The sequence below is a fragment of the Oryx dammah genome, unplaced genomic scaffold, assembly GCF_014754425.2.
Source record: "Oryx dammah isolate SB20612 unplaced genomic scaffold, SCBI_Odam_1.1 HiC_scaffold_2, whole genome shotgun sequence".
Classification (NCBI taxonomy): domain Eukaryota; kingdom Metazoa; phylum Chordata; class Mammalia; order Artiodactyla; family Bovidae; genus Oryx; species Oryx dammah.
Window position 1 is genome coordinate 182,662,850 of NW_024070186.1, and position 16,440 is coordinate 182,679,289.

General features: G+C 45.6%; 1 protein-coding gene across 2 annotated transcripts in view; it reads right to left on the reverse strand.

Annotated features, from left to right (window-relative positions):
- XPO6 (exportin 6) overlaps nucleotides 1–16,440 on the reverse strand; it is a 107,043-nt gene that overhangs the window by 21,771 nt on the left and 68,832 nt on the right. Inside the window, exons 10-13 of one of the 2 annotated variants that reach the window (XM_040258494.1) lie at nucleotides 11,496–11,604; nucleotides 9,953–10,042; nucleotides 8,756–8,825; nucleotides 2,500–2,659 (exon numbers count right to left, since the gene is read on the reverse strand). In XM_040258494.1, coding sequence (XP_040114428.1) covers nucleotides 2,500–2,659; nucleotides 8,756–8,825; nucleotides 9,953–10,042; nucleotides 11,496–11,604 — 429 coding nt within the window. Of the gene's footprint in view, nucleotides 1–2,499; nucleotides 2,660–8,755; nucleotides 8,826–9,952; nucleotides 10,046–11,495; nucleotides 11,605–16,440 lie in introns of both variants that reach the window. The other variant, XM_040258487.1, reaches the window with a different exon arrangement.

Below are 16,440 nucleotides of genomic sequence, written 5' to 3' on the forward strand. Positions count from 1 at the left end.
CCACTGGTTTCCCAAGGGCTCACTACATACGAATCAACATTAAATACGACCAGCTCTACTGGGAAATGAGAGACTGCTCTTCCATTAGAGACACTCCTGAGTAAACATTAAAAAAAAAAAAAAAAAACCCTAGAGACTTGGCTAAGTTCTCTCCGTGCCTGCTCTGTAAGGAACCCTGGACTCAGGTCTGCGGGGCATGCCAGGGAAGATGGCGTGTGCTTTGCTCCCTCAACCCAGCAGCGCAGAAGGTCTCAAACTTCACTGAGCGAAGAATCAACTGGGAAACTAGTTATAATACAACTTGCTGGTGCTGCCCCACAGACGCACACTGCAGCTCTGAGGGGGTCTGGAAATGTGCATCTCTAAGAGCAACCATGGGACTCTGATGCATGGGGTCCATATTCTGAAAAATATTCCTCTCTGATAGGGGCAGAAAGCAGGATTTTATTATAAAGAACCACAAGCTTGAGTTACAAGTTATTCAGGGTTGGAGAGCAGTCAGAAAGAGGTACTTCCCCTAAGCCAGGAACTAAGTAAAAGAGTAAAAGAGTCAAGGGTTCTCCATCTCAAGTTCTAGGAAGCAGGGTATAGTGGTGGTGATAAGTAGGCATCAAAAAAGTCCCCATCAGTAAGTAATACACCAATGAGTGCCTGGTGTTTAATTCTTTAAATTGGTTTACATTCATACAGTATGTGTACAGTTTACTGGTGTTAAATATATTCATAACATGCAACTACCCCCGTCATCTCCATGACTCTTTCCATCTAAGAAAACTGAAACTCTGTATCCATTAAACAGTAACTCTCTACAACCCCTCCACCCCTGGCAACCAATGACTTTCTGTCTCTATCATTCTGACAACTCTAAGTACCTCACAGAAGTGAAAGCATACAGCTTGTGTCTTGATATTCTTCACTTACATTCAACAGCATTCTTTAATGTTGCTCCACACTAAAAATGAACTTCTAAATGTGTCTTTTAATATTTCTATGTTCAGCAGTCTTGATACTAATATCATGTAACCGATAAGTAAGAACGCTACTGATGACAGTGGCTATTAAGATCATGTAGCCATAACGAGGAGGCTTCTCTCACACTTTATTCTAAGTGAAGACAAAAGAGCCAAGGGCGTTTAACTACTAAGCCTGCAAACTTAAGCAATGCAGAAAGATGTATATACATAAGGACCTATAAAATAACAACCCAGAATCTCTGAACAGTCACCTCCCTATGAAGCCGAAATGACTGACGGATACAATACATGGCTTAAGTTTAAATTCAAAAAATATAGACTTCAGACAGAAAGACATGTTCTATTTCTACTATCAGAGGAAACAGGCCTAGTGTAGGAAGAAGAGGAAAAAGAGCTTGAAGTAGAAGCTCTGTGTCTGGAGAGAGCTCAGCATTTGGGCTCAAGAAACTGGTAAAAGTCCATGTGCAGCCTCTCACGCACTGCATGGTCTGAGGCAAGGCACTCGCCCTCTGGGGCAGTTTACTCAGATAAAGTGATAATACTTGTCCCTCAAAATATAGAAAGAAAATGGACAAAATTACTTTCTAAAATCTCCTATTACTGTATACTGCTTTTCTTATTAACATTAATCTGGATTTTCAGATTTATTTAAAATTCTCAGTCATGTCTGCTTTTAAGCCAAGAGTAACAAAGAAAAACCTGGCACGCAAGTAAGTAGGCCTGGGCCCGAGCTCCCCCTAGTGTGTCACCAGTGACACAGCCACTGTGCCGACGAAAGCACCAGGTGTCTCAGCTTCGGGCTGGATCCACACCCACCTGGTTTTGATCTAATCTACTTGCTGGTTACCATGAAATGACCTGAACGTTCTGTCCCTTTTATTTTCAGCAAATGACGTTTTAGGTGCCTGAGTTCATGAGAAGGGGGAGGGAGGACCTCAACAAATGCAGCCGTAAAGCCTGTGAGGGACCCTCGAGGAAGTAGTAACGGGAGCTCGGTGCAGGGAAGGCGGGGATCCGCCCCTCAGTCAGGCTTGGCGGCTGCCCTGCTTCAACTCCTCAGGACCCTAAGAGGACTGCAAAAACTAGGCCCACTCTAACAGGACCAGAAAAAGACCGCTCTGGCATCTGGCTGCCTGGTCAAGAGTGTAGACTGCCTACTTGTTTGTCCTCTTATTAACAGGGCTGTCTTAACGTCTCTTTATGACCACACCTGGTTTCTCTTGAGGTTACTCCTGTCTTTAAATATAAGCTCTTCCATGAAATCGCAGCTTATCTTTACCGTGTGCTACATACTAGGCCCCAGGCTCAGTGCCTTACCTCATATAAATCTCACAATAAACCTACAGGATACTATGTCCACTCCATTTTACCAGGACCCGAATGAAGTTCAGAGAAGGGCAGTGATGCTCCACACCCCCGTGTGCGGCGGAGCCTCGAGTCACCTGCGCAGGGCAGAGCTGCCTGGCCACCGCAGCCCCGCATACAAGCAGGCAAGTTGAGTTCCATGCTGGAACTGCCCACCCACCTCTCCACCACTGTGAGGGCGTCGCTGAAGCGCGCGGCGAACACATCCCCAGTGAAGTACTCGGCCAGGCGGCCCACGGCCTGCAGGAGGGAACTCAGGTCTCTCAGGGAACAGTGCAGGCGCCGACAGTCGTTCTCCGCTGTGATGTTCAGCCTGGGTCCTGAAACAGAACGCCTCAGGTGATTTTTCAACAGGAAGAACATGCTCTAATTCCCACTACAGATAACTGCCTTTCCATATGGTTCAAGGGATTCTCAAGGGAAAGGTCCCTCTAGTCAAAGGTGTGGTTTTGCCAGTAGTCATGTACGATGTGAAAGCTGGACCATAAAGAAGGCTGAGCGCCAAAGAACTGATGCTTTCAAACTGTGGTGTTGGAGAAGATTCCCAAGAGTTCCTTGGACTGCAAGGAGATCAAACCAGTCAATCCTAAAGGACATCAACCCTGAATACTCATTGGAAGGACTGATGCTGAAGCTGAAGCTCCAATACTTTGGTCACCTGATGCCAAGAGTCAACTCACTGGAAAAGACCCTGATGCTGGGAAAGATTGAGAGCAGGAGGAGAAGAGGGTGACAGGATAAGATGGTTGGTGGCATTACTGGCTCAGTGGACATGAGTTTGAGCAGACTCCAGGAGATAGTAAAGGACAGGGAAGCCTGGAGTGCTGCAGTTCATGGGGTCACAAAGAGTCGAACACAACTTAGCAACTGAACAAGAACAAAGGATAAGTAACGGGGCTTCCCTGATGGCTCAGTGGTAATAAATCCACCTGCCAATGCAGAGACGCGGGGGTAATAAATCCGCCTGCCAATGCAGAGATGCGGGTTCGGTCCCTGGGTTAGGAAGATTCCCCCAGAGAAGGAAATAGCAACCCACTCCAGTATTCTTGCCTGGGAAATCCCCTGGACAGAGGAGCCTGGTGGCTACAGTCCACGGGGGTCACAAAGAGTCGGACACAACTGAGCATGCATGGACACGTGGACAGGCAACACGGTAGAGAGGAAGAAGGCGGGCTGACACCTAAGAGCTGGGGGGATGAGTCAACAAGTTCGACGCCACATAGATTTCCAAGTGATGAGGCTGGAACAGAGCCCATGACAGCTCCAAAAGGGGGACAGGAGCCTGGAATGGGGGACACTGTGGCCAGGGCACTGTGACAGTGGGTCGCGCCCCGAGGAGCCAGAGGACAAAAGGAAGGAGGAAGAGCCGGTAGCAAAGCGGCCCCGACCTGCCCAACCACCTGCCCCCCTGCAGCACTCCCCATGGAGAGCATAGTCTTGGCACAGAAACGTCCAGCGGCAGGATGATCAGCCTGCAGGCAGCCCCGCGAAGGCCATGAGATGGGTGGCTAAGGAGGGTGGGCCAGCTCCCAGGGTCAGAGCAAGAGGGTGAGCACCCCACACTGCAAGACAGAGGAGCCCACAGAACACACAGAGCAAGCAGTGATTGTAGGCGCGTGCAGTCATGTGAGGGGAGCGGTGCCTCTGCACCCTCCTCTCCCGGTTAAGAAAAGCACCACCAGCACACACCTTCCGAGCGTCAAGGCTGTCCAGGGCCACCACTATGCAACCAAAGCCCAGGGTCAACCAAAACCTGCCAGAAGAGGGGTTCCGATTCCTCATCAGGGGCCCCTCCCTCTCCCTGCACACACCCATCCTCATAACCCCACACAGCTCTACCCTGGTAACTCGTTTTCAACTTTTTCACTGTACTAATTCTCAGCATGAAGGGAAAGAGCCTGTGTTTCTCTATTAAAAACCAACCAAAACACCAGCCTACATAAGTTTCCCTCATGGATGGGCATGAGACAGCTTCAAAGTCATCCTCATGGGGCCAGCCTTCTTCCCCTCTGCCCCTCATCCACACATACATCTGGCGCATGGCCTTCCCCAGCACTACCCCCTCAGCCTCTTCCCGGACCCCTCAATAGAATGCTAGAGCCTGATGTCTCCTGAGGGAGTCCTCCACCTTTGGATAGCTTGGTCAGAAACACAGGGGTCTCCCTGATAATTCCTCCTATCACCCCCTGGTCGCACCTCTGTCCATTAAATTCTCTAGGCAAGAATACTGGAGTGGGTTGCCATTCCCTTCTCCTGGGGATCTTCCTGACCCAGGGATCAAATCCGAGTCTCGACAATTTACTGTCTGAGTCACCGGGGAAGCCCTTCCACCCTTTCAGGGGAGAACAAAACATAAGCTTAATTTAAGCCTGCTGACACATGGCAGTCTTGGGGAGATGTGGAGGGAGGGTCACATTCTTGCAAATCTCCTCTTGGCTGAAATACACGCCTGGTCCCTTCTGTTTTCTGTGCCCACCCCCTCTGCAGAATCCTGGCCATTCTCATCACTCTTGTTTAAACCTGCCCTAATTTTTCTGATACAAAAGCTGTCCTAGAATGAGAAACAGCCTGGAACTGCTGTGTGTGTTTTGAACTATTGGTTTGAACCACATCAATTTGCTGCTATTTGACCTTTTCTGGCCTACAGAACCATGGTAATTCATAGAGTTCAACTCAGCACGATGTGCCATCCAAGGTTCAGATCAATCAAATGGCAGCTGCTTCTTTGCTGATGTGTCTGCAATGCAGCCAAACGCACAGGCACTAAGTACCCCAGACCAGCCTCTAGCCCTGTCCCCCAGCCCGGAAACCTCATACACCATCATCACAAAATCATGCAAGGTAACCACATTGCCACCTGAGGGGCAAGGCCAGAGTTCCCACTGTCAAAGGCTGTTCAGATCAATCCACATTTTATTCTGTTTGGCTGAGGCTTAGTTTCCTCCTCGCTCCCATCAACACCACAGAACATCCACACAGTGGAACCTGCAGCTGAGGACACTGCGACGTGTAGGTTTCAGAGACAGAAGATATCATGGCCACATCAAAGTCCAACCTTCCATAAACCATGTTACCCTGCAGCTGTCTCGACAGATGTCCCCTAAGCCACACCCAAAGAACAGCCCACGGGACCTTCCCTGGCGGTCCAGTGGTTGGGACCTCACCTTCCAAAACAAGGGATGTGGGTTCAATCCCTGGTCAGGGAACTAATATCCCACTTGCCTCACAGCCCCACTCCAAAACAAAACATAAAATAGAAGCGATATTATAATAAATTTAATAAAGAATTTAAAATGTTCCACATCAAAAAAAAAAAAAAAACTTAAAAAAAAAGATCAGCTCACTGGAAAGTCACTGCCCTGGAAAGCAACATATTAATGTTAAAGATAATTCAGAGGTCAGTGGTTAAGACTCTGCTGTCTAAAGCAGGGGGTGTCAGTTCGATCCCAGGTCAGGGAGCTAGGAGTCCACATGCCTCGGGCCAAAAAAAAAAAAAAGCCAAAACATAAAACAGAAGCAGCTGTGTAACAAATTCAATAAAGACTAAAAATGATCCATATTTTTAAAAGAAATTTTTTTAAATAAATTCAGTCTTTTTTTGGTGGGGGGTGGTGGTGGACTGGGCAATAAAAATATAAAACTTAGCACTTAAGGTATTCCATTCAGAGAGAACAAACAAGTCATAAATGAACCTAAGCAGAACCAAGAATTTAAGTTCAAAAGTCTGTATCATAAGCTATCTCTTAGGCAGGGAAGCCTGCACAGCTAAACAAAAAAGAGCAGGACTGCTTGGAGCAGAAATATTGCCCCAATGGGGGAGGATCTCGGTGAACAGCAGCAGAAGTCGAACACCTACAGGACAGACCCTTCGGGACATGTAAGGACACAAACGCAGCACGAGGGGCACAATGACTGATGAGGGGGTGACGCAGACCACAAGCAGTGCAAAAGACAGCCAGCTAGGGCAAAGACGACTGCCGGGGTAGAGGAGGCACAGTGACGGCATGTTTTGCCTTGGACTTTACCAAGGAAGCGGAAGCAGGGGGATCAACAGAAGCTGAATAAAGAGTAAGACTCCCAGGAACTTCTTTGGGGGTCCAGTGGCTAAGACTCTGAGCCCCTAATGCAGGGGGCCTGGGTTCAATCATGGCCAGGGAGCTAAGATTGTATCTGCCTCACAAACATAGCCAGGGGAAAAAAAAAAAAAATAAGGCTTCCATCACTCCAGAATTCAGGCCAGGAGAAGGTAAATGCAAATGAAAGGAATGAGCCCAAACCCACTGGGGAAAAGAACGTGGTTTCTGGTAAGAGGCAATAAGGCTGACTAATATAGCATGAAGGTTATATGAGGGGTAAACGACCATGGGAACCAAGGAACAAATCGTACTCAGAGTTTCCATTTTTTAATAGCCTTTGCATTGGAAACTTGGCTTTTGCTTCATCATGGATAAGAAAGCTCATTTTAAAACAGGAAATAAGTATTTCTCTGGCCTGAGAGGGTCTGCCCCTTGAGTATATGCCCCAAGGATCAGGGCTTGGGATGAGGTTTAGAAATGACCTGGAAGAGCCAAGCGTACTGTGAAATTGACAGTAAATGGGCTGCGATGAGAGCAGGCCTACAATACTTCATTTAGGGAAAAATCAATCAGATTATCCTTCTAGGATGAGAAAATCTAAGTTATGAGATAAAGAACTTGGGAATCACTGCAGACTGCCACCTGAAGACACTCAGTGTAATGTTAAAAAGTCAGCTACTGACTTTAGGTATCTATTCCGGGAGGAAAAGAGTACATGCTCAATTTTATCTTTAAGATTAATAATAACTTTTTTAGGATCCTGTGTGTGTGCTCAGTCTGACTCTTTGCAACCCTATGGACTGCAGCCCACCAGGGTCCTCTGTCCATGGAACTTTTCAGGCAAGAAGTCTGGAGTGGCTTGCCATTTCCCCCTTCAGGGGATCTTCTCAATCCAGGGATCAAGCTTGCATCTCTTGCATCTTCTGCACTGCCAGGAGGATTCTTTACCACTGTGCCACTTTAGGGTCCTGAGCATATTCTAATTTGAACAAGAGCCCTGAGAGAGAAACCATTACAGTATGATTTTTTCCCCAAGAATTTTTTCCTAGATTTTGGAAATATCTGCAGCATCTGTACACAGTCCAAAGACTTCCATGAATGTTGATGGCATATCATACAGACACATTTGCTTTGAAAAGTAGTCTTTTTAAAGTTCTACAGAAGTTGTTTTTACTCGATCTACACAAATCAGGGTCTAGAGTTGGGGCATGCCAAGTCCGTCAACCTCCTGGGGCCCAGTGGATTGTTTATTGGTAGAAGCTAATCTAGTCATGGAAACAAGCAGTCACAGGCCACCAAGAAGGGCAGCCTCATAAAGAGCCTCTTGGGGAGGCTCTGCCACAAATAACAAGCTCATCCGGGTGCTGGGCTGTACCCTGGGCAGCTGTGTGCCAGGCTGAAGCAGCAGTTATAACAAGAGAGGGGCAGTTGGCCAGGGCCAGGGTAACTCCCGCAAGGAAAACTGTGTGGGCATATGGGTGGGTGGGCATGTGTGAAGCACAAGTGTGTTTGCAAGTACTTGGTTAAGTTCCTATGTGTCTGTGTGTGTGCCTATGTGTGTGTGTTTGTAGCACAAATAAGTTTGCAAGAATGATGTTCCTGGTGCTTTCGGGTGGCAGAATGAATATCAGATTTTGGCTAATTCAACTTTTTATCGTTTCCTAGTATACCCTCCTGGGACTAGCACCACAAGCTATGTAACCCTGGGTAAACTAACATCTCTGAACATGAATTTCCTCTTTTGTAAAACAAAGAGAACTGTGATTAGTACTTACACCTCACAGGAGAGTTGAGAGAATTAAATAACAAAAACAAATAATATGGTGCCTGGCATGCAATACCTCTTCTACAAACAGAAGCTATTATTATTAACAAAATAATCCCAAAATGCTAACCCTAAACCCCCAACTGGTGAAACCTGCCAACAGCAGGCCAAAGCCTTTCCAAATGGCTACAGTCAGAGCCAATGACTCAGGAGGGCTTAACAGGTGGTGCAGTGGTAAAGAATCTGCCTGCCAGTACAGGCGACACAAGAGACACAAGTTCGATCCCTGGGTCGGGAAGATCCCCTGGAGAAGGAAACAGCAACTCTCTTTAGTAGTCTTGCCAGAATAATCCCATGGACAGAGGAGCCTGGCAAGCTGTAGTTCACAGGGTCACAAAGAGTTGGGCACAACTTAGCAACTAAACAACAACAACACTGACACAAGAAAGCTGACAATCCCCATGATCGGCTCTTCCAGGTCGTCTGCTGCAGAGCTGCTCCCAAGTCCTCCCGGGAGGATAATTTTTCAGAATCTTTTTTCTGAACATTAAATTAGAAAATAAAAGACAGCTTACCTGACCCTGAAGTAACTATAAACTGCTGTAACCCCAGGTAAACTTCTAAATTGTCCTGAAGAACTGGGAACTGAAAACAAAGAAACAAAAGATTTAAAAAAAACATAAATGCGAATTTTAACAGCATTTCAACATTGAAAGAAGTATCTGTAGTGGGAGGAGCAGGGTAAAAAACTTTTCTCTGGGAGCCTTTACAGGCAGCTAAGAGGTGGCACCCTTCAGCACCTCCCACCCCCGAGAAGTCTTCTACAATTAAAACCACCAGTTAATATTTGGAATAAGAAAGAAAATAACGCACTAGTGCCATACTTTTCTAAACAAAGCACTATGATTATTATGACAATTATGTCCTTAAAGGAGAATATCAAGCCCCCAAATGATTTATACTTTCTAGAGCTCTAAGACAGAACCCACCTCCCTTCAAGTCCAAGGAAAACCCTGCCCTTGAAAAAAAAGCACAGTTAAGCCTTTATAAAGTGCATGATAGAGTGAAGAGACAGCCAAATTATTGTAGTCAGTTTGCCTTACTCATTTAGCAGACAGGACCTTCATAATCAGAGCTCTATCTTTTCTTCCTAAAGCTGCTAACTCACCATTAAGATAAAATTAAGACGTTACTGTGACAGGTCCCCACGAAAGGCAAATGGCAAAATAAGATGGCACTCTCCACATGAGAACACAAGACAGCTGGGCGGTGCAATGCAAACCCGACCCTAGTGAATTATCCTGCATTTAGAGGAGACGTGGACTTAACGAAATCCCTTCAAATAACAAGCATCACTTAGTGAATGCAATCAGTCCTTATGACATAAACACAGACACAAAGTGCCCAGCAAATAATCTGCCAACAGTTTTGTGAGTTTTACAAAGGCTAACTTTCCAACAGTGTAATTTTTATAAATAAATCTTCCACTTGGCTTGGCCACTTGTAAGCCACTGGTGAAAGCATAAAGGCATCAGTAAAATTTATTTTACACCCAAGAGTTTAGAAAAGAAAAACAGAGCTTCCAAAAGCTCATTTTAAAATACTGGGAGGAAATGTTAAACACATTATATTCAAGGGTCAGTTATCGTAATTATTATTCTCTGTTTAAAATATATACATTTTATAAGACTGGTGAGCACAAAAGCCTTACTACTCATGCTATATGCAGGGAAATAATTAGGCTCTTCGCTCCCCTCCAAATGGTGAGTTACCAGTGTTGAGAAGGCGTGTGTGGGAAGGAGCTCCATCACTTTGGCCACTACCTCCAAGCTCTGGCGTAAGTACCGCTGCCACTCCGTCTGCTGCTGTGGGGCAAACACAGAAGGATCAGCTCTTCCCAGAATGGCAGAGGCTCATCAGCTTTCCTGCCAGTCTGCCCTCCACCTCAAGCCCACTCTCCAACATAAGTATGTGAAGGAATAGTAAACCAGGTTATTTGGTACTTTAAAAAGGCCAAGCTAAAAAAAGTTTTTGATCCAATGAATTAATGTCATAAGAACCTGGTTCCTCAAAAAGGAAACGATTCACATAGAATGACCTACTTTTCTCTCTGTCATAGGAATAAGAGGTTTTAAAAAGTGACTGGTAAAATAAATGCTAGTCCCCTTTCCGTCATCCCAGCTATAGGAATTTGTCATTCATTCCCTTGAGACAGGCCATTCCTGAGCTTATATAACCGGCCACACCAGTGCTACACAAAGTATGGTTGATGAACAGGCAACATCGGCATTTCTGGGGTGGGGGGTTGTCAGAAATGCAAATTCTAGCCATGCTCCCCCCCACCCCTACCCCTACACACTGCCTGAATCAAAGTCTGCTTAACAAGCTGTCTCACAGCACCTCTTATTCAGGCTAAACTATGAGATGCACCGGCTTACATCAGACAGGTAACAGACGTGAAGCTAAAGTATACCAAGTGCTGCCAAGCACCTACTACCCACCAGGCACGTGCCACTGTGTCCACTGTGCTGCCCGCACATAACCGTCAACACAGGTCAGTTCAGACAGAGCCTTTGCCTTCTGGAAGATGTGGAAATTAAACCTCAGGGAAATTCAGTGACCAGACTGCTACCTTCTTCGTACTCAAGGCTGCACAGTCAAATCTAGGCCATCTGGTTCCAAGCACAAGGCTGTTTCTAACCCAGATATGGCTACCCTCAAGGTCTTAACCACAGCACAGTGGCTGCTATTCTGAGAGCCATAACAGTGACTTGAAAATGTTTAAATGCATGGTGGTTAAGAAAAAGGAACACTGAAATTGTATCCTCAAAGACATTTTTCTTACCAATGTGAAGCATGTCAGCATCAATAAACTCAAGGTTAATTTTAAGAGATATCAGTTTATATTAATAATATATAGTCAAAAGAGATGTCCTTTTATTCTAGCCTTATCATTTAAGTATCTCTAACTATCTCTACCAGTATCCAGCTAGCTTATATTTGTTGCCCAGAATGTGGATGCAAGGCAGGGGAAAATAGGTGGGATGCCAAGTTCTTACTAAACCACTTTTCACTGTATGTATGGTTTCTTTACTTACATCTCTAGTCCATATAGGTAAATGCCTGTAAAATGTTTTTACAGTTCATAAACCCAAATCGACCAGCAGAATACAAATTTCAAATGTGTAACTCAAACCGTAAGACTGCTCTGGCTTAAAGATGGTCTCCAGAGCAAAGAGCTATGGGTTCCAAGTCTCCATTTCCATTCACACCACAGCGTGGCGGGGTTAAGGCCAACGAGGCTGCGCTGCTTACATCGTCATCTAGAGTCTCATCGTCCAACTCCTCCAGCTGGGCCTGGTTGTATCTGAACTGGATTCGATTCAACACCTCCGTCAGCAAGAGGACTAGGGCATCTTCGTACCTATGCAGCAGGGAGAAAGGCAACATCAGGTGAAAGCAGGCTTTTAGCCTAGATTTCAAAAAGGCCCCCTGCATTCTGAAGGGAATGGCGTCTACATTGGATTACCACACACAAGAAGCATCTAAACTAAACTTAGTTTATGGTTTGGCAAATGCTATGTGACAGTGGGACAGGGGCAGGGGTGTGACTTATTCAACTATGTTCCAGGCACCTTCTTGTATAATATCCTTTGTCTCTGGTAGCAATTTTTGTCTTAAAAGTCTATTCTGTCTAACTTAGTATAGTCAGTGGGTAAACAATCTGCCTACAATGCAGGAGACATAGAACATGGGGTCGACCCCTGGGCTGGGAAGATCCCCTGGAGGAAGCAATGGCAACCCACTCCAGTATTCTCGCCTGAAAAATCCCATGGACAGAGGAGCCTGGTGGGCTACATCCCAAAGGGTCACAAAGAGCTGGACACGAATGAGTGACTAAGAATACCCCAACACACAGTGTAGTTACCCTAGCTTTATTTTGGTTACTGTTGGCATGGAATATCTTTTCCTATTTTTTTTTACTTTAAACCTATCTGTGCCTTTAAAATTCCAGTCAGTCTCTTGTAAACAACATGAAGTCAGATCATATGTTTTTAGTCCATTCTGCCAATCTTTGCTTTTTAACTAGGGAAGTTAAGCCTTTATATTTAATGTAATTACCAATAAGGAAAGACTGACTTCTGCCATTTTGCTATTTGTTTTCTCTCTGTTTTATCTTTTATTCCTTACTTCTGCTAGGACTGCTTCCTTTTGTGTTAAATAGATAGTTTTGAGTGTACTATTTTAATTCCCTTGCCATTTCTTTTACCATATATTTTAAAGTTTTTTTTCCTCAGTGGTTGCCCTGAGGATTATAAGTGCTATATATAAATATCAATTAACTCAATGGTTTAATTTTGGGGGGGGGGGTGGGGGGCTGCACCACATGGCTTGTGGGATCTCAGTTCCCTGAGCAGGAATTAAACTCAGGCCATGGCAGTGAAAGTCCAGAACCCTAGGACCAGACCACCAGGGAACCCAACGATTCAATGCTGTCAACAACTGTGAGGGGTAGGTGGTATTACTGATACTTTTCTGATGAGAAAATTATAGTTAAGAGAAGGTAAATCAACTGCCCAAGGTCACAAAGCTAGCTGGTTTGAACCCAGGGCTCCCTAACTCAACGCCTCATGTTCTCTCTACACATAAACCACCAACAGGCTTTGAGCCTGCTCCACCCATTCCCCCAAAACCTCAATTTTAGTCAACTTTTAACAACACTTAAAGCCGAAAAGAAGACATGGGAAAAGTCTAGGGACACCCTGACCCCTTGATCTGTCTAAAAATAATTTCTCAAAGAAACATTTGGAGCCGGAGGCTTGGATATTTCCCACATGTGATAAGAATCTAACTCAGCACCAAAGTTATATGTAATAGTTGCTACCACAAGGGCCAACAAGCCACTAACTTTCAAAAACAAATCATGTGGCCTAAACGTCTGCCTTAAACATCTCCTGAAATGTTTCTACGAGAAGTTCGGGGCTGGGCCCACTCAGAGCAAAGCACCCACCCTGGTGGTTCAGCTCCCAGCACCAGTCCGCTCTCCATACTCTGTGATGCTGGGACTGAGACTCCACACAACATGCTTCATCTCTGCTTGCTGGACTCTATCAAACACTGGAGAAAAACTGAATGGCAAAGGGACCCCACTCTTCCTGTGGGCTTGCTGTCCTGGCAGTGTCACCCCAACAATGGTCCCCAGGCAGTAACAGCAATAATAATTGGTTCCAGCTTCCAGCTTCCACACTCCCCAAGCCAGCCGAATCACACCCTCTCTCTGAGGTGCCAACAGGACGCAGGTTACAACCTCTCCTCAAAGGATTAAGTCCCAGCGCCCTGGGGGCCCTCTTCTGAACTGTGCAACTGGGGGATTCCCTCCCCTCAGAGATCTGACTCCTAGCTGCTTGGAGGCCATCTCTCTGATAGTCAATGTCCCCGACACCTCTGCATGGTACCCCAGCCCTAGCGATGAAACTGCTTCCTATAGCTATCATCTGTGTTATCTCAGTGTTCCCTTTTTGCTTTCCACTCCTCTAAAACTTGTTTAAGCAATTTCCTACATTGAATTCTTAAAATAAGTAAGTGTAATTTCTGTTTTCCTGACAAGACTCTCACTTATCAATCACCTCATCTTATACCGGGAGTACCAGGACAATAAGACAATCAAAGCCAAAAGGTATCTAATACCAAGACCAAGTACAGTTCATTCGGTCTAAGAGTTACAACCCCTGTGCTGAGACTGTAGATACGGTCTGCTACTGCTAAGTCGCTTCAGTCGTGTCTGACTCTGTGCGACCCCAGAGACGGTAGCCCATCAGGCTCCACCGTCCCTGGGATTCTCCAGGCAAGAACACTGGAGTGGGTTGCCATTTCCTTCTCCAATGCATGAAAATGAAAAGTGACAGTGAAGTCGTTCAGTCGTGTTCGACTCTTAGCGACCCCACGGACTACAGCCTACCAAGCTCCTCCGTCCATGGGATTCGCCAGGCAAGAGTACTGGAGTGGGGTGCCACTGCCTTCTCCGAGGTATGGTCTAAAGACTACTTAAAAATCCTCCTGAAATGTCACATTTCAGAGCTCTGTGGGCACAGGAGCTCATTTCTTCATCAGAGACAGAGACACTGTCCCCCCTCAATCCCTCAAAGAGTCCCTCATTATTTGCAAATAACTTAACAAGCTAGACAAGGTAAGTAATTAGGCATGATGGCCCAGAGGAGAATGTTAGCAGAGAAAAATCACTAATAAAATAGGCAACATCTGTGGGAAAACTTGCAAACAGAATCAAAATCCCACTTCAGTAGACTTTAGAAAAAGGCTAAGTTCAAACACTTGAGCCTAGAGCTTATATTTGTCATTTGCCTACCCAACACCCTTCTTCCCCAGTAAGAGAACACGAGGCCCTGATGCCAAATGAAAGACTATGTTTCCCAGTCTTCCTCTGCAGACAGGAGTGGTCAAGGAAATTTTAGAAGAAGTTATTTGGTGGGGCCTCTGGAAAAGCTGCTTTTGTCCAACCTCTCCCCTCTGCTCCTGCTGCCTGAATCACGGGTGTGATGTCTTAGATTCAGCACCCACCTTTGACCATACAGTGACTGTTAAAGCTGGTAGAACAAACATGTACAGGGCTCTAAAATAGTTGACATACAAAAAATGAGAAGACACTGAACACCTGTCAAGGCAAAGACAATCAGCCAACTGTCACAGATGACACAGATGCTGGAATTATCGAAGATTTTTAAAGCAAGCTATTTTAAGCATCCTTCTTGAGGGTCTTCAGCTGAAGGGTGTTTTGGACTGAACTGTGTCCACTCAAACTTCGTATGCTGAAGCCCCCAACTCTCAGTATGACTGTATTTGGAAATAAGGCCTATGAAAGGCAATAAAAGTTAAGTGAGATCATAAGGGCAGGGTGGGCCTTAATTACATGAAGAGAAAGAGACATGAGTGGAGTGGAGTGTGCGCATGCTCCCTCCTCCCCGTGCAAGCACAGAAGAGGGGCCGCGTGAGGACACGAAGGGAAGGCAGCGTCTGCAAGCCAGGAAGAGAGCCCTCACCGGAAACCAAATCCACCAGCCCCCTCATCTATGACCTCCATTCTCTAGATGTAAGAGAAAATTAATTTCTATTGTTTAAGCCACCCCAGTCAGTGGTATTTCATTATGGCAACCCGAGCTGGCTAATCAAGAAGGTAAACGATAATCAGAAAGAAACCTGGGAGCTTCCCTGGTAGTCCAGTGCCTAAGAACCTGCCTTTCCCAGGACACTGCAACTGCTGAGCCCACATGCCACAACTAAGGAAGCCCGAATTCTCTAGAGCCCGTGCTCTGGAACAAGAGAAGCCGCACAAGGAGAAGCTGCACAAGGAGAAGCTCATGCACCACAACTATACAGCAGCCCCTGCTTGCCACAACCAGAGAAAAGCCCTCGCGCCAACAGAGACCCAACACAGCCAAAACTAAATAAATAAAAATTTTTTTTAAGTTTTTTTTTTTTTTTTAATCTGCTTGCAAATGCTGAGGACACGGGTTCAATCCCTGGTCCGAGAAGATCCCACATGCCATGGAGCAACTAAGCCTATGCGCCACAACTACTGAGCCCACGAGCCATCACTACTGAACTCTGCGTGCTCCAGCGCCTTTGCTCTGCAACAAGAGAAGCCACTGCAATGAGAAGGCTGCGCACTGCAACGAAGAGCGCGCCCAATCACCACAACTAGAGAAAGCAACGAAGACCCAGTGCAGCCCCCCAGAATTAATCAGTTAGTTAGTTAATTTTAAAACAGAAACATGGAACTTCAGAATGAAGGGAAAGCAGGAGAACTGGCAGATCTCTGGGTAAATACAACTGCTTCTCTGTTGATTCTCTTAAGATCTTTAAAATATGAATGCTGCATGAAAGCAAAAACAGAACACTGTCTGATGGGATTTTCACTGCTCACAGATGGAAAATATATGGCAACCTCAATGCAAGAAGAGAGAGCAAAAGAGTAGTGAGGCTTCTATACTACACTTGACGTGGTAATATGTCAACTCGAAAAGTTAAATATATATGCATTTTAATATACAGAGCAATGACTTTAAAAACTCATAAATATAGTCAAACTCAGTAGATACACTCAAAGGGAAAACTAAATTTGTGTGAAATTAACAGTTGTCGTTTAGCTGCTCAGTCATGTCTGACTTTTTGCAACCCCATGAACTGTAATCCATCAAGCTCCTCTGTCCATGGGATTTCCCAGGCAAAAATACTGGAGTGGGTT